At 54.5% G+C, this 26,081-nt stretch overlaps 1 protein-coding gene across 1 annotated transcript in view; it reads left to right on the top strand.

Annotated features, from left to right (window-relative positions):
- The window catches only part of SLC25A1 (solute carrier family 25 member 1), a 41,268-nt gene extending 27,026 nt beyond the window's left edge, over window positions 1-14,242 (top strand). The window contains exons 2-9 of the mRNA XM_075012683.1: window positions 3,014-3,121; window positions 4,334-4,433; window positions 6,007-6,145; window positions 7,639-7,723; window positions 8,371-8,475; window positions 9,273-9,388; window positions 10,018-10,091; window positions 11,062-14,242. Coding sequence (XP_074868784.1) covers window positions 3,014-3,121; window positions 4,334-4,433; window positions 6,007-6,145; window positions 7,639-7,723; window positions 8,371-8,475; window positions 9,273-9,388; window positions 10,018-10,091; window positions 11,062-11,176 — 842 coding nt within the window. The 3' untranslated portion in view covers window positions 11,177-14,242. The remainder of the gene's footprint in view (window positions 1-3,013; window positions 3,122-4,333; window positions 4,434-6,006; window positions 6,146-7,638; window positions 7,724-8,370; window positions 8,476-9,272; window positions 9,389-10,017; window positions 10,092-11,061) is intronic.
- The last annotated feature ends 11,839 nt before the right edge of the window (window positions 14,243-26,081 follow it).

Below are 26,081 nucleotides of genomic sequence, written 5' to 3'. Positions count from 1 at the left end.
CGCTGAATTCAGGGTCGAATCCGACCCTTCCTGCGTCATCCGACTACTTCACCCTGCAGAAATCCACCTGTGCAAATATGGGCATTGAGCCTAGCAACTAGGTCACCAGAAAAGTTTGTGGGGAAAAATACACATCTTGGCCTCCGTCTCCTTGCAGGCAGCTTGGTTGCAAGTGACTCGTCACACGGAAATCTATGGAATTTCTTAGAAGAGGAACGTTTGTTAAATAACTGCGATAACAGCAGGCTAACATCCCACTGCTCTAGACACTGGCTTCCCCAGAATGTCTGTGCAGGCTGATTTACAATGACTCTGATGTGCTGGCATCAGCTGTGGGGTTTGGCTGCCAAACCTGGGTCAGGTTCCTGTTGCACTTTCTCCAAATCCTGCTCTGGGTCCAAAGTGTGTCCTCCGTTACACGCTGGCGACTGCCACTGGATTCAGCTAGAGCCGCACAGGTGCACCATAGGCAGCATTTGGTCTCTAGCCATGGCTGGAGCTGTGGTGTTAGATCATATTTATACCTGTACAGAGTGTGCAGGGCCCTCGGGGGTTGGCCAGTGTGTTGAGTTCTCAACACATCAGAGCCTGGGAAAGGCATGGAGGGTTGCAATCTCTGAGCTGGGAACCTGTCCCACCAAGAGCACCCCCTGAGCTGTGCTGTTAGGGGCGCACAGGCTGAGAACATGAGCGGAAATGGCGAGAAAGGCGGTTTGCAACCAGAGACAAAGGGCTGAGAGAGATACTGGGGAGATAATACGGTCAGGAGCCTTGCTAATTTTTTTGCTTTATTTTTTTGTGCCTCTGCTACAACTTTTTTTTGGTCTCTGGGATCTTAAACACGCCTCCCCCATAGGGCTTTATTTTTGTGCTTTTGTTGCCAAGGGGAAAAAGGGCTTTTCCAAGGGGAAGTTGTTTTGAGTAACCCTACTAGCACCTTGTGATGAATGGGACATTTTGTTTGAACTTCTCTAGCAGTTTCTTCTGTCTCTCTGACCTTTCTTTCCCTCTGTCCTGTCTGCCTCAGCTTCCCTGTATCCCTTCGCCTCACTCCATCTCTTTGCAGACCCTCTCCTTTGTCTAATTTCTCTCCCACTGCTTAGGGGTTAATACTCTGGCTCTGAGTGTGACTCTCTGAGGCCAGCCAGAGCTGCAGGTGGTACAGAAATTGCTGCAGGAATTAGTGTTTTGTCAGACTGCAATTCTCCCTTCACTGTTGTGGAGCCGGGGCGCAGCCGTGCTGTGTGAGCTGGGGTGATATCAGAGAAGGGAACAGAACGCTGGCCCGACCCACTGGAGCTTGTGATTGCCAGACAGATTTCCCAGGCACGCAGGCCCCGTTGTGTTGAGTGTGGTGAGAATTCCGGGCAGGGCACCGAGCAGGACGGTCTGGTTTCCCAGGGCACCCCTGCCCCCCAAATGGGCTGGAGCAGGGGCTGGCCGGCACGCAAGGCCTTCCTGCTGTGGTGATGTGCTGCGAGGAGAGCGCTTTACGCCGCCCTCGATTGATTTTCTCTGGCTCGGTGCGTCTCTTGTTCTTGTTCTTTTGGCAAGTATTTGGCAGTTGGCGGTGATCATGTGTTGCTTTCCAGCCGAGCTGTTGTGCAGCCACTAATGCCTACCTCGGGGGGGCCCTGTGATTGTTATCCTCTTGGCACAGATAGGGAAACTGAGGCACTGCGAAAGCGGTGGTTGATTGGTGCCTTATCAGGGTCCTTGACAGGCAGGACCACACTGCCTCTTCTATCCAGACTGGAGATCAAGAAAGCCAGGTTCTGTCCTGGGTGGGTGACTGAACTGCTGTGCCACCTGGCCTGGGTCTCTTCCCTTCCTTTCTGTGCCTGTTCCTTCTCCTACCCTTTGTCTGTGGAGACTGCAAGCTGTGGAGGGCAGGCACTGGCTTTCACTTTGCTTGTACAGCGCCTAGCACAATGGGGCACAGGTTCCACATACGGCTCCAAACTCCAGACGCAGGGAGTGTGGTAAGCACACAGTGCTGTGACGCTGCAGAGCTGCGCGGTGCAAACAGGTCCCTGGCCTGAGAATTTCCCAATCTGCGGGTGCAGGCTGGTGCAAGCCCAGAGCAGGGACTGCGCTGCACAATTGGACTGCCAGTACTTTGTAGACACTAGTGAATTTTCATACCACCTGAGAGGCAGGTAATTACCATTGTCCCTATTTGTAGGCTGGGGGCGAAGGCAGAGCTTCAGAACTGGGCCTGGCATTTGGAAGTTCTTGGTTCCCCTGATCAGCATTTGGGCTATTGGTCTGCGTCTCTGTGTGTATATCTGTCCCCTCCCTGAACTGTCTCTGGTCTGCACTGAAAGCTTGTCTGGTGTTATGAAATGAAAGCATTAAATATGGCTTAAATATTTCCTGGGGCTTGAGGCTCCCACAGGTTGGAACAGTTACCGGAGCTCTGCTCCAGCTGAATTTAAATCCTGCAGTAAATGTTCTTCTGCTGGCAAAAATTCTTGTTGTATGATGGGAGTTGCTAGAGGCCGACAGAGACCAGGGTGCTTGGTGTTGTGCAAACACATGGCCAGGGCTAGCCCCTGCCCTGTCTGACCAGACCACGCAGAAGAGAAGGGCAGAATGTGTTTTCTTCCTCTCTTGAAAGCATCAAGGGGCAGGTTTTCCAAGGAGCACTTGTTCAAAAGTGATCCCCTGTAGGCCCAAAATAAGCTAAGAGATGGTCCAAAGAGCTTGTTAGTCGCTGAGCTCTTTTGCAAATCTGGCCCTTACCCAAGTGCCTCCCTGGGAGGGGAGCCCGCTTTCTGCTCTGGCTCCAAGTGCTGAAAGGTGGTGCTTGGGCAGCTGGAAATGGGAAGAGGGCAGAATTCCCAGCAAACTGAGAGACTTGGTGCACCAGAACAAAACTTATTCCATCCACGGATGGAAACATTAGCAGGAACGCAGGCAGGGGTCCCCTCAGGAGGGTGCTCCAGCTGCAGGATAATCCCTGGTGCTGTGCATTTCCCTGTTCCATCCCCTTGTCTCTTCTTCTCTCCAGGTGGCATTGCTGGTGGCATTGAGATCTGCATTACATTCCCTACCGAGTATGTGAAGACCCAGCTGCAGCTGGATGAGAAGGCGAACCCACCCCGGTACAAAGGCATCAGTAAGTCGGCAGCCGCGCGTGCGAAGAGACTCGGACAAGGGGACTGGCAGTCGGTGCCTTGGGTCGGGGGCTGCTGGAGCTGCCGCAGCCGGTAGTTTGCCACCAGCTCCATGTAGGCGGAGACGCTGGGGCGGGGGTGCACTATGTTGGGCGGGAACGAAGGGGCTCTTAAGGTGACCCTCCCCTGGGAACTCGAGCGCCTGCCGCCTCCCTGGACCACAAAGCAGGGACCCGTCTCCTGGTCCAGCGGGTGCTCTGACTATACTGGATCAGAGGACTGGGCTGTGTCCTGCTCCCACCACCCCCCAGAAGCTGGGGCGCTGCAGTTAGCCAAGGGCTCCCCTCTTCCAGCCCTGGCCAGTGGCGCAGTGCAGCACACCTGCCCTCACTGAGGGAGACGGCGTGTGCCTGACCCCACCATTGGTGGGATGCCCAGGCTGAATTGGTCCAAAGAGGCTGGAGGCGTTCCCAGGACGATGGCCTCATGCCATCCCAGGACGTCTGGCAGGGTCCTTGACGGGCAGGACCACAATCTTCTCCTACAGCACAGGCTGCATGGTGACAGGCTGTTCTGTATCAGCGCTGGCCTCTGCCGCTTGCCCTACATCATGGCTCTGGCCGGCCACCCAGGAGGTGGTTCAGAGCCTCACTTAGTGCCTGGCTTAGAACCCGGCCTGGAGGAGCTGCAGTGACCCGGCTTCTGACCGGCGGAGTCCAGGGCTGAGCAACTCCCTGTGCCATTCTCCAGCGGGCTCCCCTTCCTGGGTCGGCTTTGCAAAGGGCTTGCGGGCGCCCTGCCCGAGCTAGGGAGGCTGTCGCGTTGGTGTGCACCTGCTTCCTGCGACTTCAGCCTCGCGGTGCAGGTGGAACACGATTCGGGACTTGGTGTTCCACAGCTGCAGCACGCTGGAGGGGGAGAGGAAGCCCGTGAACCCCAGCGGCCATGGGCTTTGCCTCTTTGGCTTCGGCGACCAGAGGAACACACGTGCTCCGCCGGGGCGGGTGTTCCCTCCAATCGTGGCCTGTACAGCCTGGTTACCGCATGACCTCAGCTGTTGCGTCTGGCGCTCCCCCAGCCTTCTCTGTGAGCTCCGGCTGTTGCTGCGGAGCAGCGGGGAACGCGCAGCCCCGGCAGAGCCTGCCCGGTGGAAGGGGATGTGGTGCGGACGTGGCAGGCTGGCTAAACCCCTCTCTCCGTGCCTTATCCCTTAGTGGACTGCGTGAAACAGACAGTGCAGGGCCACGGAGTGAAGGGGCTATACCGAGGCCTCAGCTCACTGGTGTACGGCTCCATCCCCAAGGCTGCTGTGAGGTAAGGTGTTGCAGCTGCGACCACCCTAGGGTCTGGCCAGTCATTACCAGACGCTGCCCAGTTCCCTGGCAGAGGGTGGGATTGCCTCCCCGGATAGCTGTTCCCTTTGGGCTGGATTGAGAAGACCAGGGCTGGCTTTGGGGAGCGCCCCATCTGCCAGCAAACCTTGCTGTGGGGAACTCCCGCGAGGAACCTCCCACCTCTTCTAGGCTGAATCCTTCCCAGCAGCAGGCGCTGTAGGGAGCCGGGGGGACCGTGTTTGGCCCTGGCTGCTCCAGCCCCAGCCTCAGCCTCCCCAGTGAGGGGAGACAGCAGAGGAGGACGCAGATGTCTGAGCAGTTCAGGCTGCCTCTCCACCCTTCGTGCCAGCCCAAGGACTGGGGGGCGTCGGCAGGCCGGCAGATCAGCTTTGCTCCTTTCTGGAGCGGGAGGGGATAACGCAGGGTGGCTGGTGCCGGGTGGATGCTCTGCAGGAGCTGCACGGCTGCCTTCTCTACCCCAGTTGCCAACGAAGAGCCGATAGCGAATTGCTGTCCGCAGTCCTGGCCTGCTGGGCACGCTGCCATCTCCCCCTCCTTAGCTTGCTGCCTCAGGGTGCTCGCAGGACCCTGCCTTGCCAGGAGAATGGCTTGTGGGCGTCTGCGCTTCGTCCCGTGGGAGGGATGAGAGGGACACAGGGCAGCTAAGTGTCCGGTGCCAAGGAGCTACGGAGGGGCTGAAACAGGGAGTCGCTGCCAAAGGAAAGAGAAGAGAGAGGCCCAGTCAGAGGGCTCCCAGGACACCTTTTCCCCCTCCCAGCCATAGCCGCCTCTGCAGCACTCTGGAATTGTGCTGCCCCCAGCTGGCCTCTGGCCATCCAAACGCCAGACCCTAGGCCCCCTATCACAGAATCACAGGGCTGGAAGGGACCTCAGGAGGCCATCTAGTCCAGCCCCCTGCTTCAAGCAGGATCAGCCCCCACTAAGTCATTCCAGCCAGGACCTCGTCAAGCCAGGACTTAAAAGCCTGTAGGGATGGAGAATCCACCACCTCTCTAGGCAACGCATTCCACACTCCTGGTGAAGTAGTTTTTCCTACTATCTAACCTACACCTCTCCCTCTTCAACTTCAGACCATCACTCCTTGTTCTGCCATCTGACACCACTGAACAGTTTCTCACCCTCCTTTTTAGAGCTCCCCTTCAGGAAGCTGAAGGCTGCTATTAAATCACCCCTAAGTCTTCTCTTCTGTAAACTAAACAAGCCCAAATCCTTCAGCCTCTCCTGATAGGTCTTGTGCTCCAGCCCCTTAATCATTTTTGTTGCCCTCCGCTGAACCTGCTCCAGCAAATCCACATCTTTTTTTATACTAGGGGGCCCAAAACTGGACACAATATTCCAGGTGTGGCCTCACTAGTGCTGAATGAAGAGGAATAACTACTTCTCTAGATAACTACTTCTCTCGATGAATTAGCCCAGTTGAATTAGAAGCCAGCGACCCGAAATCCGTCTAGCGCTCGCCCCGTCCCTTTGCTCGCTCCCCGCGTCTGCACTGTCCGGTGGGTTTCGCACTGGCAGCCGTCCTCTCCTGCCAGGTTCGGCATGTTCGAGTTCCTCAGCAACCACATGAGAGACGAGAAGGGCAACCTGAACAGCACGCGCGGCCTGCTCTGCGGCTTGGGCGCTGGCGTGGCCGAGGCCGTTGTGGTGGTGTGTCCTATGGAGACCATAAAGGTACAATGCAGGCGCTCGGAGCTCTGCTGCCCGGGGGCTTCCCCTTGGAAGCGGGTGGAAGAAGGGACGGAGCGCCATAGCCCTGTGAGCGCCTCCTGAGGTTGACCCCAGAGCTAACCTGCTGGGCTCTCTTCGGCTTGTCCTAGCCAGGGGTTAACTCAGCCCAGCCTCTGCTCCCTGCCCGTCTCGCAGCCGTACAGGGAACCCTTGATTTGACAGAGCCTAGCGGACTCTGGGAACAGTGGGGTCGTCTGTTGTTCCTGAAGTCTGCGAAATCGGGCTCCGCTTTTAAAAAGGTGAGGGGATATGCCGCTGTCGCAGCCTGGAGGTGCTGCCACCTCCTCCGCCTCTTACCGGGGTGGGGTGCATCTGAGGGCAGGTGGCACTGGCGTGTGCGCCCCAGCCCTGCTGGGAGGAGGGTGGGGCAGTTCCTCCAGGCTGCTCAGCCAGGCGCCTCCAGCTGTGCTTCGGCAGCTCCAGCCACTGCAGTCTGGCGAGTCCCTGGCATTTTTTTGGGGGGACAGGGGGAGTGTCTGGGGCCGGGTGGGCAGTAAACCCTTGTATTTAACAGACCCCCTTCCCCGCCATTAGTCCATTTAAATCAAGGCTTCACTGTACTGTGCGTAAATAACCAGGGGCTCCAGGTGCCCCCTCGTGGTGATGGGTCAGAGGGGCCGGGAAGAGGCTTGTCTCGTCTCGTCTAAATTCTCTTACTGATAGAAAGTGATAGCAAGAGAGCAGACAGGACCTGATTTTTCTGTGGGGGTCATTTCTCTCGCAGTGAATCAGGGCTTTTCTCTCCAATGCCGGCCCCTGTTGCCTGACCCAGAATCTGTCAGGCATTAGTGCCACGAAATTGAAGCTGAGCCACCCCGATACTCTGGTTAGCAGAGTTCAGTGCAGCCCAGCGCATGACATATCTGGTGGAGAGTCCGTAGCCATGAAGGGGATTTTGCATCATTGCTGCTTCTAATGCATTGCCAGGCTGCTCCACGCCAGGTCATTTCTCTCTCCTCTCTCTCTCTGCACCTTTCCCTGTGTTAGACTGTTTGTTTTTTTTCCTGCTGTTGCCTGATCTTTGATTACTCTGAATTTCCCGTTTACCACCTTTAGGGCTGACAGGTCCTTTGTGCCAGGATCAGACCCAGCATTTAAACAATTCTACAACCAGGACCCCCCAATGTGCACAGTTGCAACACTCAGACGATAGGAACTTGTGTGTAATTACAAATCTAGTTGATTAATTCAGCTCTCACAGTGCCAAACACCCCAAGCGAGGGAACGGACCTCCAGGTATCCTTAGACTCGCCCCGTTCCTTCTAGAACAACCTGCACCGTTAGCCATCCTCTTCCTCTTGATCATCCCCTTCTCGCTTATCACCAGTGGCCCTCGTTCTGGCACCTCCCAGGTGCGCTGCTATAGCTTGGGGCTGGGGATCTCTTCACGGGCAGATGGGGATTAACAAGAAGACCTAATGCTCTCTCCCCCCCAGGTGAAGTTTATCCATGACCAGTGCTCCCCCAAACCTAAGTACCGCGGCTTCTTCCACGGCGTGCGGGAGATCGTCCGCGAGCAGGGTGAGGGCCCCGGTTGGGCAGCATTACCCAGCACCTCCCCTCTGCGTTGCAGCACTCAGAGTCCCCACTGTGCTGCCCCGGGAGGCTGGGTTATGAATGGCCTGAGCCCAGCAGAATGGGAGACTGCCAGCTGCCAAGCCAGCCGGCACTGGAGGGCCTCCAAAACAGATGGCTCCCATGTGTCCGCTTGTCCCTCAGGCGGGCCAGTTCTAGTGGGACCTGCTTCCCAAGCCCCGGTGCTTGTCCTCCTCCATCCCGGCTGGGGAAAGCCGTGCAGCCCTGTCGGTGTGTCCGTGGGAGGGGAGGCCAAAAGCCAAGTGGGTCTAGCTCCCCAACAGGCCACCAAAGCCACACAGAGCAGGCCGTGCCCTGCTGCCAAGCAGCATGAAGGGAAGCATCTCTCCACCCTCACCCCTACGGTTAATGGGAAACAGATGTGCCAGCTGCACAGGTGGGGGGGGCGCGGTAAGAAGAGCTGGAGAAGTTCCTGGACTCTGCTGAGGGCCCTGTCAGGGTGGGAAAGGAGCGGGGGAACGAGAGGGTTGTACTGTGGGCTGCAGGGAGGCACTGGGTTGGTGGCGCTCCTGAGGAGACCGGTGTCCTGCTGCTCCCCCTGCTCAAACACTGGCCTCTCCTCCCTGCCACAGGCCTGAAGGGAACCTACCAGGGCCTAACCGCTACTGTCCTCAAACAAGGCTCGAACCAGGCCATTCGCTTCTTCGTCATGACGGCACTCAGGAACTGGTACAAAGGTACCCAGGCTCTGCCTTCCCCACCCCGTGCCCTGCTTTCCTGGGGAGCCGCACTGCACAAGGGCAGGCTCTGCCTTCTCCAGCCTCAGCTGAACTGCCGCTTCTCTCTCAGGGACACACTCCCACCACCGGCTCCTTGCAGGCTCCCTTCGACAGCCCCGAGGACGGAGCCAGGGCAGGGCAGAGCTGCGGGGGGAGGGAAGCCAGGGTTAACAGGCTGGGGGATGCAGTCGCGGAGTAAGCTGGGACTCTAACGGGGGCTGTTCCCAGCGTCTCCTCCACTCGTCCCTAATTCACGCCTGCCAGCTGCAGTCTACAGCGATCTCCTGTGTGCGCATTCTCAACACCCCCAGCCTGCGACACCCTCCGGGCCTGGGCCCCTCCCGATAGCCTGTTCAGGGCCAGTCACCAGCGGGTGCTTTCCCGCCCGCTCGCTCTGAGGCCAGCCCTGGCCTGGCTTGTGCACTCCCCACCTTAGGAGCTGTGACGTCTGCGGGCTCCAGTTTGCTTTCAATCTCAACCGACACCTCCCGGCTGCAGGCCGCCAGCCCAGCCCCTCTGCGCACGCACCCGGAGCGCGTCTCCAGCCCCCTCGGCCCCCTCCCTGTTCTCCAGCTGCTTTGGGGGCTCCCACACGTGGAGGCCCCGTTCCCTCCCCTGCATCTCCTTGCGCCCCCAGCCTGTCGCAGCCTTTGCAGCTCTCCTGGGACATCCCTGCCCTCTCCTGGTGCTCACAGGCTCTGTCCTTGTCTCTCTCCCTCCGCCTGCCCCCTTTGTGTCGCTCTCCTTTTCCCCAGGGGATGATCCCAACAAGGCCATGAACCCCATCGTCACCGGGATATTCGGGGCCCTTGCCGGAGCTGCCAGCGTCTTCGGCAACACCCCCCTGGATGTGGTGAAGACCAGAATGCAGGTACCGCGTGCAGTCGTGGGACTCCTGGGCTTCTGCTGAGGGCCTGGGCTTTGCCTCTGGGCACTCCAAGTCTGCCGGTGGCCTCCAGACCAGAGCCACTGAACTAAGCCCTGAAATGGGCTGGGGCTAAGTGCTGGGCAGGCTGCAGGTGCTCCCCATGATGGCCCTGTGTGCCCGAGAGATGGCTGGTGCTTGGCCCCCTGGCAGCACACGCAGCCGGGTGGGGCAGGGTGTCCACACTCGCCAGGCTGTTCTGGAGTCAGGCCGTTGGAGCTTTGCCCTGAGCGCCTGTCCCACTGCCTGCTGGGTCCCGGTGTTAACAGCAAATGATTCGCTCCTAGGCGGACGAGGCTAGAGGAATTGGGCACGTTCCTCTCCTTTTAGCATAGCCCGTCTGAACACACCTTGCCTCCCCCAGTGGGGCACAGGCCTGGCCCCCGCCATGTGGGCTGGACCCCGTCGCACCACCATGCAGCCCCAGGACAGAGCTTGCGGCTGGAACAGCTCCGGCTGTGCAAACAGAAGCCCACCAGCGCTGTCCCAGAATCTGCCAGGAGCCACCGCCTGGGAGAGCTGGGGGATAAATTCCACCACCACAGGCCTCGGACCCTTCTCTTTGCTCCCTGCAGGGGCTTGAAGCGCACAAGTACAAGAGCACCTGGGACTGCGCCTACCAGATCATGAAATACGAAGGCCCCACTGCGTGAGTCTGGGTTCTGGTTTCAGTGCAGGGGGTGGGCGCTGTCCAGATGCACACAGTGAGAGGAGGGGTGGTGCCGCCGGGATCTGTCAGAAGCAAAGGCACCTTGTGGCTTTTTCAGAACCAGGGGGCAGGTCAGTGATCCCTGTAAGCTGAGTGCTTGGGCGGCTGTCCAGGAGAGATTCGGGCGCCACCTGGCTGATGAGCTGAGCGCCCGCAGCCACCCGTAGCCAGCAGTAAATGTTCCCACCAGTGGTGAACATCCACACGTGCCTTGGGGCATGTAGCAGAATGGACTCCACCCCTGGATGGGAAAAGGTTAAAAGGAACGTGGGAGGAGATCGCTGGGCACACAAGAAGAGCGAGCCTGTGCCCCAGGCGGAGCAGATGGGATAGGAGAAGCCAGGATGTGGTGGATGGTAGGAGGAGCAGCAAGGCCCGGCTGTGGGAGGAGGAGTGGAGACGCGCAGAGGAGGGAGGGGAGAGACTCGTGTGGATTTATGAGCCCCTCGACACATGCCGAAGCAGCAGGGGCCCAGAACCTCAGTAACCTCTCCCCACCGCTCCCGGGAGCTGGCCTAGAACCTGAAACGGGTGGTGTGGAGAGCAAACCCTGTGACAAGAGCAGGGTCATTGGCTGGAAAGCCCTGGCCGGGAATCCTACAACGCTGCAGTCTCTGAGCAGGGTTTGTTAGCCGGGAGCAGCCCTTCCCCAGCCCTAGCGCCTTCCATTCCTGCAGAGACGGGGCCAGCCCCGCTCGTGTTCGGTGGGAGGTACGGGGTGGGGAGGCCAAGCTGGAGAGCATCACAAAGTGCAGCTGCAGGGCCTTGGCACCTTTGTACTCCTTGCTGCCTTCTCCGCCTAAGATCCCTGGAGGGTGAGGCCTGGTCTCACAGCCGGCCCCGCTCTGCATTGCCCAGGCCTGCGTGGGACTCCCCGCTCCCACCCCCCTCACTGCTCCTCTCCGGGCAGGTTTTACAAGGGCACCGTGCCTCGCCTGGGCCGGGTCTGTCTGGACGTGGCCATCGTCTTCGTCATCTACGATGAAGTGGTCAAGGTCCTCAACAAGGTGTGGAAAACCGACTGAGCCTGCAGGCCACCCCGGCCAGCGGCACCGTCTCCTCCAGCACCACGAGGCAATGGCTGGCTAAAGATGACCAGCCTGGGAGGAATCGTATGGACATTCCACCATGAGCGGTGCCAAGGTTCAAATCCCCCCCGTTGTTTGAAAGCATGGGAGCCAGCCCAGTGCCTGGCCCGTCCGCCCCCTATCAAACCCTGACCACCTTTATTTATAGGAACAAACTGTGGAGCAGTTTAAATTATTGACCGTGTGCTAAAACGACGGCATGGGGAGAGGAATGTAGCTGCAAAGTTCCCCAAGGTGAGCTCCACCAGCCTGGGGGCGCTGGGAGAGGGGACAGGGCAGCACCCAACCACGAGAAGAGGGGCCACAATCCTCCGGCCAGCCTAGAATTCAATCCACCCTTCTTTTTGCCTTCTGCGAAGCAAGCTAGTAAAGCTTTCCACCGAGCTCTCCGCCTTCTCCCAGCAGGGGGCACGGGAGCGCCAGCTGCCTGGGGAGTGATTGCCGTGGGTTGAGGTCCCTGCCCCTAAGGAGCTCGCTGCTACTCCAGTCCCCTCTCCCAGCTGCAGCGGGTGCTCCAGGGAACGGGGCGGGAGCCCTGCCTGCGGGGACACTCCAGTTGTCCCGAGCAGAGCTCCCAAGCACCTCGGTCGCAGCATTTTCCAGTGGGGGTTGATGGTGAAGCGACTTGTATGGCGCACGCGGGTCAGTTTAGCTTCTGGCTTAAATCAGAAAGCTGACTGGATGCCCCTAGGGTGATCCAGACCCCGGGCCTCGCATGCACACATCCCACAGGAGCTTTGCCATCCCAGCTGCCCCCCTGGAGGAGAGGGGAAAGATGCTTGGTGCCCCAAGGCCCCCCGAACGTCTGCTGTACGTCCCAGCCATTCGCACGGCTCCTGGCGCTGCGGCCGCAGGTGCAGCAGAGACCCTGCACGGAGCTATGGTGCCTTCATACACCCCTTTCCGTGGCCGTGGGAGCTCACGCCGGGGCGGGTGACATTCCAGTCTAGAGTGATCTGGTTCCTCACCCCTCTGACAGAGACGCCTCATTTACATGATTAAACTGCCTCCTGCTGTTCCCCTCTACCCCCTCCACTTGATATTCCAGTGCTGAGAGCCAGACAGGCACTTAACTAAACTAAATGAGCTTCACACAGAGTTAACAACACTTGTACTGTATCTTCAGGCCCTAGTAGCCCTGTCCTTGCCCAGTGCCAGGAGCTCATCGTGGTTCCAGTGCACATCAGTGCCAAAATTGTGTCTGTCTACAGTCGATACGCAGCGGGTGGTGGGTCTGTACTGTCAGTGACAAATGCAGCCTTAACACTCTATGGGCTGGACAGGTGAGGAAGAGAAGCACCGGAAACTGTGGCTTTCCGGCTCCCTGCCTATAAATCCTTGAGTTTTTTTTGCATTTTACGTTTGCCACGTGAATAAAAGAAGAGCCTCACTTTAGAACATACTTCAGAACTGAACCCGAATCTGTAAAGCCAGCAATCATGCTTGCAGAGAGTGTGTGCGCGCGCGCGTGCATGCATGTGTTGTCACTCTGATGTGTACGTGTGTAACGGTCGCTGACTCTACCTCCCACACAGATCTTACTGAAGCATCTGCAGCCCCTATTGTCTCATGCTGTAGCATTTGGAAAGGCAAAGAGCTGTTCCCAACCGCTGCTGTTCAGGGGCGTATGGCTGGCTGACTAGATCGTACCCTGGGGCGTTATCCCACTGGCAGCCCAGACAGATGCTTTGTTTTCCTGGTAGAGTCCAAGGGTTTCTTTACGAGCTGACTTGGAGAGCATGTGGCAATGTTGCGCTTGCAGCTGGATGCTGGGGTGACTCTTGCCAATTTCAAGGCCAAATTGGGGCTCTCTGCTGTGAACCACCACAATAAACCAAAGTTGCCTGTGAAAGTCTCCATTGCGCCGTTGGGCTCAAAGGCAGACCTGTTCTGTTGCAATTTAAATGTTTTGCTCGCTTCCCTTGGCTGCTGAGAGTCCTTCCTACACTCTGGATGAGCAAAGGGATCCAGGGGAAGGCTTCAGGTCACAGGTGAAGATGTTTTGCCAATGCAGCTAGCTCTACTTCAGCCCATAATACATCACTGTACCTCTGTTATTCTGGCTGCAGATCCTCTGACACTTCAGCCCCCGTATGCTGCAGTCTGGGTTACCCTAATTCTAGGGTAGTTACCCTGCAATTGCTCCGGTTCCTGCTAGGTTCCAAACTGGCTGGGAGATAACCCCAGTTCTGTGTTTACCATCCAGTTCAGTTCATTGCCTCAGCACTGTGCTGACTAAGGAATGAGACTTAATGTCCTGTCTGGTCCCTGACTGGTCTCAGATGCTCCTGTAGCAAGTTAAGAATGAAATTTGGAACGACTAAAAACTAAACCAGTCTGTTGCTGCGGCTTCATGGACACAACCAAGGATTTTACAAGCCCTGAGCCTCGGGCAAGGGAGTGGAGTCCCTGGCTGTTCTGGTGGGGCGGGGATCTGCAAGACAAGCCAGGTTCCTTGTTCCTGCTGACTGCCGTGATGGGAGAAAAGAATGTGCCCTCCATCCCGCACACTGTGAAGTGGACGTGGGGGTGGTGGATGCTGAGTGAGAGCAGATGAGGACATTTGGGAGACAGGTTAATCTTCTCCTCCAGGACCAATGAATTGTTTCCTGTGTTGCTTGTTTTTTTGCCACCCCCTGGCCCCAGAGGGGCTGCTCCTTCTCGAAGTTGCCTTTGGATTAGAAAGAGATCCTGCCAGACAGATTTACTAGTGTGGGCCCCAGAGCTGCTGCTTCTGGGCTCCCCACGGGAGGTGGCAGCTGCCATTCCCTTCTGTTACTTGCTTTTGGTCAGACTCTACCTGCACTGAGGTTCTCTGGGGGCAAGCCATTGCCCGCCACCCATCCCTCAGTGGGTACCAAAGCCAGGCGAAAGCTGTGCATTGTAGTGTCTGTGAGCTCTGCCTTCTACAAGTCTGTGTCTTCTACACGTGTTGTCAGCTCCTGCTGCTTTCTCAGGTTTTACTGCATTCAGAGATGATGTAATAAACTTCAACCTGCGCAAGTTGCATGGTCTGGCTGTCCTTTTTTATTTTTTTTCTGGCACACCTGCTTTCTGACACAATGCTTCTGAATCACATAGAGTCAAAGCACTGGTTAATTTCAAGAATGGAGCGTGTGTAGGATCAAAGTTCAGAATACAAAGGAATCCTCTTAATGAGCACACCCTGATGGAGTGGGAAAGGGGCTGATTAAGTAATCTGACCTGCTGAACAGAGCTCCAAGTTGCACTCATCTGCTCTACTGTTGAGCACTCACTTTTCTTTCGGGAATCATTAGAAATGATGCCCATTAGCTAACTCAAAGCCTAATGCCTTTGGCAGCTGTAGCAGAGCAGGGTTGTGATGTGAAATTAACAAAGGCATAGTGGATATGATACTTACTACAGTTGCTTATCCTTCCAAGAGATGCAAATTACCCCCAGAAGTGTGTGGGAGGCACACAGCTGTGTGTCTGCTGCTGTGCACATCTCAGAACCAGCCTCTGAAATGGGTGGCTGACAGGTGCCCCAGAGAGTCTGCTCCGTGGAGGCAGCACGAGTCAGTGCTCTGCTCTCAGCACTCTCTTACCAGTGACCAGGCTAATTGCAGCTGAAAAGCAGCTGAGGTTTTTTGTTTTGTGTTCGGCTTGCACAATAACAGGGAGAGTCAGGTTCCAGCTTAACCAGTTACTTATTGACTAAGGAGACTTAACTCTTATGGTTACAAGATTACATGACATATACTTTGTTGGGAGCTTACAAGATTTTATACTTTTGTTACAAAGATTACAAGGTTTAAACTTTTCTTTAGTTGCCAATGGCTAGCAGGTAACAATTCATAGATCTATTATTGAATGTGCACAAGGAAAACAAAAGGAAAGCAATACACTGAACAGGTCTTATTCTCACCCCTGCATTACCAACGTGGCGTGGCCAGCGTTTTCGCTCCATCCCTCGGGAAGAAATAATGACGAGGAAATGGGCGTCCCCTAGGACCTCGGGCGGCAAAGACCCTCCTGACTGGCAGGTAGAGGTAATTGGAGCTCAGTTGGAGGGGCTGCCGGACCCTTACTTTATACCCATTGGGTCACCTACTCTTCTTCCGTATCTAAAAGGTGCCAATTTAATTAACTCGTCTCCAGACACTGGTTCTCACAAGGCTGGTTCACACCTGTGGGGTGGAGATAATTTTAGGGCCTTCTTTCTTTATGGGCCGGAGATTTTTCCTCCTGTCTGGGACGTTCGTGTAGGCGAATCAACTGATGGTACTTAGCCAAGGGCAGTCAGAGGCTCAGCTGTTTATTAGCCTGTTGTCTCTGCTCTGGAGCACCAAAAAGACTGTGCCTGAGATAAGCACATTTGTGCTCTTGGGCATCCCAGGGCTGAGCTGTTTCTTTTAACCCTTTGGTGCTCTGAAGCACCCAGGAGAGACAAGATGGAGTAGAGAAAAGTTTGTGGGGTGGGGGGGGGGTTCTGTCTGGCTACACTTTCAAAGGGTGCTGTGTGTTTCTTCAGTTTGAGACTCCCTGCCCTGGAGAGGCCCTGGTGGACGCAGTAGGCCAGCAGTGAGGGGCTCTGGCTTTCTCTGGCTCCCTGCATCACTTGGGAGTCAGCAAGGCAACGCTGTGAGACCCTTAATGGATGGATTTGCCAGAAGTTGGTGCGTGGTGGCCTGTTTTTTTTTCCATTCTTTCTGGGGCATCTGGCATTGGGCACTGTCACTGTTCTCATGTCCGCGATCTACGTGCACAGTGTTTGTGATCCCGTCATGGGCTTGAAGAACAGGCCTGGGGAAATAGCTCGGCCTGCAGCAGGGATTTTGTGTTTTCCAAGCAACCGTTTGCAAGCACTTGGTCACAGTGCCGAATGTGTATACTAGTGTAATGACTCTTATTTCCACTCCTGCGTATAACCCCTCTGCCTTCATCTAGGGCTGGCGAAAAGCAGCTTGAGTAAGCCACGAGAAGCTCGTTGTCTGCTTGTTTTCTCACAAAGCAGAAGTGCTGAGGGCTTCAATGGGTCTTACTCCACAACCAAGCGCGCCCAAGGGCAGTCCTAACTTCATTTAAATCAGTGATTTAAGTCCTCTTGACTTGAATCACCCCACCCCGGCAACTGAGCTTCCTTCTGTCAAGCTATGCTGCCTTACGCCGGCTGAGCATCTGGCCCAGAGCATGGCATCGAGCTGCTCCGCTATTGAGCGATGCGCCCTGATGGACCTGCAGGGAAATCCCTTTAAACAAATGGATTGTGTTCCTCGTCAGAGCTGCTGCAGTTTGTTGTCCCACCTGCTTTCGCCTGGGGGACTGTGTCTTGCTTTGGCAGGGAGATGGGCCAGATTATTTTAATGGGCTTTTCCCTCTCTGTGTTCTTTTATCTCTGCTTAGGATTTTCCTAGTTAGTTGTAAACCTCCCCTTTGTAACTGAGAAGCCCCATGATAGCTGATGAACTAGCCCCATTTGCAAAGCATGTGCAGGGTACAATTGATGGGGTGGGCAGGGGGATGGTGGTGTCGCAAGAAGGGGGCGGGACTCAGCATGGCTTGCAGGGATTCAGTCAGCATGAGGTGCTCCGGAGCGTTTAGTTGCTGCTGGCAGCTGAAGGCCTGGAGGAGGTATTGGCCTGGCAACTGATTACGTGACCCACCACTGAATTCTGCCTCCTCCGCATGCTGCTGGGAGTGGGGCAGGTCCGTGCCTGAAATGAGACGCAGGTCACGAGTCCTTCATCCACGTTGTAGATTTCCATGGAGCTCAGCCTTCCGCTCTGGGCACCCAGATCCCCGTTGTGGCTTCCTTCATCCTGTCCAGCCTCTTCTTCCCGTCTCTGCTGGGCTAGCCAGCCCCATTCCACCACCTTCCACCCTCAGGGTCCTGCCCCTTCCAGCCTCCTCCTGAAGCTACGAATAGTCCCCTTGCGCACAGGGGACAATTGCCAGCTCAGGGCACGTCTCCATTGTTTGGCTGCACAGGGGTGTAAGTGGGGCAAAGCATGAGAGCGCCCAGAGGCAGAGCAGGTGGGCGGAGCTGTGTGTCCCAGGGGCGTTGCCCCGAGCGCTGAAGTAACCAAGGTGTGTTGGCCCCTCAGCGGGGAACACCCTGCCTTGCTCTACTGAGCAGATGCTGGCCAAGCACGAAGCCTTTGGTGTGTATTCAGCCAGAGCTGGTGCTTGCCCATGCTCCTGCCTGCAGAGCAGCAGGAGCATATATCAGGTTGCCCATGCAAGGAAGCCACTTCCAGCTGCATGCAAACACACTCTGAGTGGCAGTTGGAACGCTTGCTCCTGTGCTGTCCTAGGAAGCTGGCCCATAAGGAGGAGGCAGAGAGGCTTCAGGATTGGCCACCTATTCCAGCCTCTACTGATGGTGGACATCTGCTCATGCCTTGGTGCACATAACATTTATTCCACCCACAGATGGAAGAGACTAGAGGGAGTGCTGCTTGTTGGAGCTTCAGCCGCCATTTCTCTTTCCCCAGTTCAGGGGTTGCTTTGGATTGGCGCAGGGTTAGAACAACTGGCCAGCTGTTCTGGCATTTGCTGCACCCGGCCGTGGCACTGAAAGCAGCAGGGGGTGACCGTGCCCTCTTGCAGTGCCACCTCATTGCCAGCAGAGGGGAGCTGGCAATTTCTGCACCCCCTTATGGTAATTTGGCACCCGAGCCATAGCTGTCAGTGGGGAACAGCTGCAGGGCAAAACCACTATGGAACGCAGTTGTCTTTGCTTGGGAGTGGCTCAGCCAGGCTCCCAGAGAAGCCCGGTGTGATTCAGCTGGGGCTGAACCCGAGATCCTTTCAGCAGGGACGTGTGGTGAGGCTCAGAGGTGGCAGCAGGATTGGGTGTGGCTATCCTGCCCCGGGATTCCTTGTTCAGTGGCCAGGCTGTGTTGAACATCGAGATGTTGCTAGCAGAGGACTTTTCTGAGCACCTCTTGGAGTCTGCTGTCAGGGTGTAGTGGTCCTGGTCAGGTTATTCAAGCGGCTGGTTTAACGTATGGTGATTCAAGGGATGTCGTAGGGATGGGAAGCATGGACGGGGCCTGTCACTGGCATTCTGGGTCTCTTGGCAAATGCAGCATTTCCCCAGTAAGTACAACTCTCTCTCTTCACTGCAGGTTCCCCATCCCTCAAACTCCCCCATGGGAGCAGTAGCCCATTGCAGAAGGGAGTGGTGACACCTGGAGTAATCCTCTTCCCCTCCCTTTGTGGCTGCTGCATCTATTTCTGCCTGAAGCAGGTGGGAGCCACCTGCATTTGTGGAGCAGCCAGCTGGTAAGAGAGCAGCAGGTCTGTGTGGAGTGCTAGCAGCATGCTGTCAGCAGCTGGGCCTGATGCGAGGGGAGTGGGCTGCAGGGAGCCAGGTAAGTGGCTGAGGAGCGTTGACCAGGGCTGGCACCTAGCCGGCTCAGGCCCTGGACTGTTGATGCTGAGGATGGATTTCTGGCTTTTCTCCTGCTCCATTCTCCCTCTGTCTTGCTGGGAAGCCCTCACGCCTTGTGCCAGAATCCCCAGCCACACCTTCAGGGGGAGCAAATAGTTGCAGCCTAGGCCAGCTCCAGTCCTGCCCACTGGGTTTGGGCAGAGTGGCCACCTGCATTGGCCCAGCAAGGGGTGGCACATGCTCCCTGCACACTCCAGCCCTTTGTGCCAGGGCCACGTTTCCGGCAGCGTGTGCTGAAGCTCTGCACTAAGGACCGTAGAGAGAGGATGCGTAGGCTGCGGGAAGAGATGTGAGGGAGAGGGTGGGTTGGAGGCAGGGCAAGAAGGCAAGTGGGACCTGAAAGGCAGTGAGACAAGTGGGGGAGGACTGGCCGGTTCGACAGCAACATGCGAGGACTATGCCTCTCTCGGTGGCCCAGCCCATAGGGGCTCCAGAGACCTTCCCCTTTTTTTTGGGACTTCCCTTCCTGCAGAGAACTGGGGCAGTCCTCTCCTGCCAGGCAGGGCTGAAGGCTGAGTGTGCCCCCAGAGCCCGTCCATTCCATAATGGTGTCCCTGGATTCTGTCTGCTGTTTGGAATCCGGTGGCTTTTCAGTCCGGGTTGCTCTGTGGGGGAATCGTTATTGCCAGCTCTTCTGCTTTGATCATGATCTGCTTTCTTGTGGTGTCCTGAGAACCCTGTTCCAGGAGTCATGTGATCGCGTGTGACTCTGTTTTCATTAAGGGAAATCAGCTTCTGACCTCAGTCCCCCACAAGCGCCCGTGCAAGGGTTCAGGGCTGCAGCGGGGAAAGATCTCTCCCCCAGCCCTAAAGCTGTCAGGGCTGGTGAGGAGGGGCCCCTACCTGCTGGTGTCAAAATGTATCAGTGTGCAGAGAACGTTGGCTATTCTACCATTGGACTAATCAGCCCGGTTGATGTTCTGCCCTGTGGAGCCACAATTTTACTATTGTGTAACATACAGCCATTTGTTAAATTGGCCATCTGGGAAAATTCACTTCCTTTTTCTGAGAGTCTGTTTGCCAAGTGTCTAGAAGAAGACCAAAGATATTTCCAGAAGGCCTTCAGCGGAGCACAGTGCCAACCAGTTCTCCTGGAGGCCAAGCTGAGCACTGACAGCTCAGTCCTCCAGGTGCCAGGGCCAAGTGATGTCATAACAACAGAATCTCCATGACAACTTGGTGTTACCTCCTAAAAAGGCAATATATCAGGTCTCATGGATGGGTGCGTCCCTACTTGCACTCCCAAAAATGTTTGTGATGTATCTTTCCTTCTGAAGACTAGAAAAAGAATAAATTAAGGAGACTTGAGTGTGATTTTTCTGTAAGTCTGCTGCAAAAAGGCCTATTTTTTGTGGAATGAGGACTTATTATTTACGATCCTGAGAGCTTAATGCAAGAAGCAGAACACATCTGCCTTCTGTTGCGTCGATCTACATTTGGCCACAGAGTCAGTGCTAGTAAGAGTCATGACGTCTGGAACAATATGTCACTCTAGTGGAGTTTGGGAAACTGAGAAACAGGAGAGCTGAGAGGCCATTGCAGGTCTGCTCCTAGTTGTCTGTGAGATGCCAAAATTATTGCACAGCGCTGTCCCACTGATAGCAGGGGGATAATATTGTAAGCGCTGAGTCTCATCCTTTGTAGAAGAGCACACAGTGGTTTTCATTCCTAAGATGTATTAGTGGAGGGAAGCCTAGGAATTATTTTGTTATGGGGAATAGTAACAGAGAAGGTAGCCAGCTGTGTTAGTCTGTATTCTAACAAAACAAAACAGCAGTCGTGTACCACTTTAAAGACCAACAAAATGATTTATTAGGTGGTGACAGACCCACTTCTTCAGATCTGTAGAATTTCCAGCCTAGACTCAGTTGTATAGTAATATAACTATTGGTTATAGTTATAACCCTAACCCTAACTATTGGTTATATTACTATACAACTGAGTCTGGGCTGGAAATTCTACAGATCTGAAGAAGTGGGTCTGTCCCACGAAAACTCATCATCTAATAAATCATTTTGTTAGTCTTTTACATGACTGCTGTTTTGTTGCATTATGGGGGTTCATTGCGTGCACAGTTAAATGGATTTTGCTCACTTGGAAAAGTAGGGAGGGAGCGTGGCTCATGTTATGAATGTTATATTAATTATGCATTGATGGGAAAGCTGCACTGAGATGGGAGGGGATTTGGGAGAGGGATGCAGGGGGGTGGTTTCTGCAGTGCCTGCTCTGTGAATTCACAAGCTGGACACACTGTGGGAGTGGGAAGGCTGGAGCGGCTCCCCCGGGATGGGACGTGGCTATCTCTCTGTCCTACCAGATGCTATCAAGTGGAATCACAGCCAGTAATTGTGTGTAAGCCTTAAATATGAAGATATAAATTCAGCTCACAAGCTATGTGAGTATAAAAGAAACTTTATCAGACTGCTGCTATCAAACCAATAGCACATCCTCTGCTAGGGAGAGAAACAGGGATGAATTGCTATAGAGGGAGGGATAGACAGAAAGGACAAGGAGACTTTGGAAGCAAGATTCTGCACCGTAGAAATTAAAGTGTGTGTGTGTGTGTGTGTGTGTGTGTGTGTGTGTGTGTGTGTGTGTGTGTATGTATATATATATATATATATATATATATAAAAAAAAAAAAATTAGATCAGGGTAGTCTTTTGAAGAATGTATTGAAAAAAACCTGTGTCTGCAGATGCTGGCATTTAAGACTAAAGCTGAATACTCAGATTGTGCAAGGATTTTTAGAGGTGTGATTTTTATAAGCTTCAGCCACAAACTAAAGAAATATTTTAAGCAAATTTTAAGCTCCGGTCCCACAGGCACAGTAATACACAACTATTTTTGTCTGTAAATTCAGGCATGATACTTGCCTGTTAAATAGCTTCATTATCCATTAGGTATTATATTAATAGGTTTGACAAGGCTGGAAGCCTTTTCACTTTGAAGGTAGTAATAGCTGCCTGCAGGGTTGGGGGGAGTCATGAGTCTGCAAAGGGCAAAAGCTTGCTGTGGGAGCCTTCAGGAAGGAAAGAACAGGGAAAGGAACAGTCGGGTGGGGAGTGCTAGGACCCAGGGGAGCCATTGCTTCCCTTTGCCTCTTATACCCATGACCCATACATCTAGTTCAATATCTTGTCTCAGGACCGTGGTCAATGCCACTAGGCTGCACAAACTTTGCCACAGCAACCTGGAGCCCCTCCCTTTGTGGCAGCCTGGCTCTTCCTTACTCTCCTTGCCCTATGGTTGGCTCCTTAGCAGAGCCTTTTCCCAGCAGCCCTTTCAATGACTGGCCCTTTAAATAAGGCAGAGCCAGGCAGCTGCAGCCCTAATGAAGCCCTTTTGCACTGTTTGCTGCATTTCTACTCCTCTGAGCTGGTGAGTCTCTTTAACGTCTACTGTGTGCTTGCTTATTGCGGTGCTTTCTCAAAGCTGCCTGGTGCTACTGACAAAGCAGCTCCCTGAAGCTGCCAAAATTTCTTCTCAGGGCCTTCCATTTTCACTAAATGCTTTCCCTTACTGACAAACCCTGGGACTAAATGCAGACCTTATGCCAGAGTGCCCATACCACCCCCTGGAATTACACCCAGAATGACTAGCACACCCAAGCCTTATAAGCTAAATTGATTGCTTTCTACTCCATTTGAGCATTGCCCTGCTAAACCCAGGGTTGTGAGTTCAATCCTTGCGGGGGGGAGGGGCATTTAGGGATCTGGGGAAAAGAGATTAAAAAAATTTGTCTGGGATGGTGCTTGTTCCGGGCAAGAGGAAAGCAGACCCGACTCAATGACCTCTCAAGGTCCCTTCGAGCTCCATGAGATGTGTATCTCCATGCATATTCGGTCTTGTGAACTGGCTAAAGAGCTACAACCAAACAAGCTGGGAGGTCATCTTGTAACAACTACAGGTTGAACCTCTCTAGTCTGGCACCCCCAGGACCTGACTGGTGCCAAATGAAAATTTATGAAACCACCAAAGGTGGTTAATATTATTGTCTAGCAGCATGACCAACACTTCCACTGTTTATTGGGCCCTTGGAAGACATTTAGGGGTAAATTACACCTAAATAACATCACAGGACACCGAGATCCAGGACTGATTTTTGTGAGCAAACTCTATGGGAAACTTGGTCACACCCATGATAAGTAGTCATTTGGCTGACAAAAATCATGCCAGATTATGGATGTTGCCAGGCGAGAGAATGCCGGACTAGAGAGGTTCAACTTGTTCCAAAAATGGAGTGAATAATTTCTGCTTTGAAAAATTGACCTAGAAATCCAGCAGGTTGGTTTGTATCAATCTCTTATGAAAGGTAATACGTAGGTGGCTCAGAGGGAGAACTGTGCACGATTCTTTCCCTCCTGTTTGATTTACTTGTTCTGTTCGACTGGTTGGTACAAGCTGTTGGGTGAGTGGCCAATAGGTCTCAGATCTGACAGCTGGCCAGACAGAGTGATTGCTACGGTGTGCAAGTAGTTGGAGTGTTTTTCATGATAGCCCGATGGAATATGCAGGGAGTGTGCTTAGCACAGCTGGGAAGAGGTGTGACACAAGGCCCTCACTCCTTGCGGACGTGACAAAAGGCAGCTCTGACCAAACCAAAGGCCCTGCATGGTGGAACGTTCTGAAGAAAATGAATCAGGATCCAAAGGCTCTGGCTGAGCCCTCTGTGTGCCAGATGCTTGTCTGATCTCCAGGGATGGTCAGATCCTGATTCTGAACCAGTGGTGCCAACTGGGATATTTTGGGGGAGGGAGAAGCAAAGGCCAGTCCCTTTGCCCCCATGACAGCAGGCATCCGTTTGCATATTCTCATTTCCTACTCCCCCCAGGGCTCCTGGCTCTACCTTGAGCTGGTGCTGCCGGGAGCCAGGTTCCCCTGATTTCTGCTGTACGGGAGAATCCCTGTGTGCTGAGTTGCAGCACCATTTGGCCCAGCCACCTCTCTGCATAGCCAAGCAGCCAGGCTGCCTTTGCTTGGGGTCATATGGCCTCACATGTGCGAGATCACATCACCACCCCCTGAAAGTGGGCCTGGCTGCTCCTCTGCCCATATGCAGCAGACAGCTCTGGCAGCTGCCATACCCATGAGAATGAGATCTCTGCTTCCTGCAGCCCCTGGAGCAATGGAACTTTCAGCAAAGACAAAAAACTTGGAGGGATATTCACTCCCTCCCCCAACAGCAGCCAATGTGACCCCTCCATAGAGCATGCTCAGGCAGTAGGCACAGCTGTTTGGCTTGGACTTGCAGGCTTGCCACAGACCCTTAAGTACCCTCAGCTCGTTCTTATCAGACTCCAAAGAACAGCCGCGGTGGTTTGCGTTGCCTCCCTCGTGCCTGGGGAGTGCAGGTGAATTCACAGGACTGCAATGCAGACACTCTTGCTAAGAAACCAGCATAAGGCCTAGGAGGGAGCATGTAACTAAAGCTCCTTAGCATGCCCATTGCTTTTCACATGCCCCCTTTACTGCCCATCATCCCGTGGTGCCTTTTCCACACTGCAAAAGGAGCAGGGGTCTTGCTTGCTCATCTCTCCTGGCCAGTGCAGAGGACGGCACCTAGAGCTCAATCCTGAAGGACATGCTCTGCTGCAGACACAGCTCTGCCTTCCCAGAAGCAAACATACAACGCTGGCGGCTTCGTGCATCGCAGCTATGGGGCCAAGGTGTGCAGTGGTGCAGGAGCTGCCTACAAAAGGTTTGTCCAGCTGCTGTTTTAAGCACATTAGCGGGAATAAGAATGGCACGTAAGGGATGGGGACGGAGAGGGTCAGGCGTTTGTGGGAACTGAGGCAGGCAGGAAGGGTCTGCAGTGCCTATGAAATCCCAGATTCACGGACCAGCTGGGCCCCTCAATTCCAAGGGGACGTGGAGGAATGACGGCTTTCAGAGAATCGAGTTCTGTCGGTGGTAGGAGCTCGCCAGAGGAACACTTTCCTCCCACATATAACACACTGCCTGGGTGGAACGGGTGGCATCCATGTGAGGAGATTAGAGCCAATAGCCTGAGCCTGTCCCTAGAGCCAGAAGGACGGATTTATGAACCATCGATATTGCTACTGACCCATCTGTGGAGGACCCTGCCCTGCTCCTGCTAGTGCTTTATTGCCATCAGGTGATGCCTTCTGAAACAGCCTTCCGAAAGTGCAGAAGAGCCAGGCATGGATGTCAGCCTACCGACTGGTGCCCTCTGCCGGGTCATGGAGACAGTACGTGCTCCAGCACTCCTAATTTAAGCAACACAAAGCAAAACAAATCAATTGTATTGCACAGCTGGTCTTTTGGGGCAAGTCTGATTATTATGCAAATAATACTTCTGTGAATCTTGTCAGCAAAGTAAGATTTTTGAAGCATTTCTTTAGTGAGTAGCTACTGTTTCCAGTTTGCAGGTGAGGACACTGAGAGGCTAAGGTTAGGGGTCTGGCTCCAGGTTGCACCGGTGGAGTTCAGAGAGCACCCAGCAAGGTCCTAACTTCCAGCTCCCTGCTCTCAGTGCTAGGGAAATGCCTAGGCCTCACTTGTGCCGGGAGACAAGTAGCCAATTTTCAACCCCATTTCCTTAAACCAGTGCAGTATTTCAAGCTGCTGAATGTAACCCTGAGCCAGGCACCCTCAGCTGTATGCCTCGGTCAGTCACTAGCGATGTCTCATAAGAAGGAAAGAGCCCAGCTTGGCTGCAGGATCTAGGTTAATTTGGCAGGGCAGGCAGGGATGAATTAGAATAATTGGTGGAGGAATAAGCATGGAAACCCAGGGCATTGTTTTCACTCTTACTGCAGTGATTTCATTGGGATTCATGGGTAAGATATACGCAAGAGAAATCAAACAGTGACCTAGTCCAACTGGGCTCTTTCCTGTGAGCCAAAGTGCCAGTCCGAACACCAGCTCAAACATGAGGTTACTTTCAAATGTAGTGCATTCCCTAGGGCAGTGGTTTTCAACCGGTGTGCCGTGAGAGCTGTCCAGGTGTGCTGTGAAAGTTGGTCACGTTCCCCACACCACTGATCCCCCACCAGCTCGGACTCAAGCAAAAGGCCTGTCTCATGCAGGGCTTGTCAATTTCCCCTCGCAGCGGCTCTTTGAAATGCTGCTTCTTGGCCCAAACAGGCTGGCAGGGAGCTCCCCTCTTCCTTCACCTCACTGGGGCAAGGAGGGAGCTGGGGGATGTTTTAAATGCTCGCACCTTGTCCCACCCTGTCAGTAATAGTGGGTGTGTCATGGAATTGTCTCACTGAAGTGGGCCATGTTACTGAGCACACCCATGTGCCCCCAAGAGCGACAGCCAGTCCAGTCTGTTTGCTTGTTCCGCTTGTCCCCTCCCAGCTCAAGATAAAACTACTGTGCTGCAATCTGTTGGGTGTTGCCACATTCTGGCAGCTGAGGGGGCCCTGGCAGGAGCCCTAGCAGCCTCCAGCAGGGC

Source organism: Carettochelys insculpta, chromosome 18 (assembly GCF_033958435.1).
Source record: "Carettochelys insculpta isolate YL-2023 chromosome 18, ASM3395843v1, whole genome shotgun sequence".
Classification (NCBI taxonomy): domain Eukaryota; kingdom Metazoa; phylum Chordata; order Testudines; family Carettochelyidae; genus Carettochelys; species Carettochelys insculpta.
Note: the sequence above shows the minus strand (reverse complement) of the source record. Positions and strands in the feature narration are given on the sequence as shown.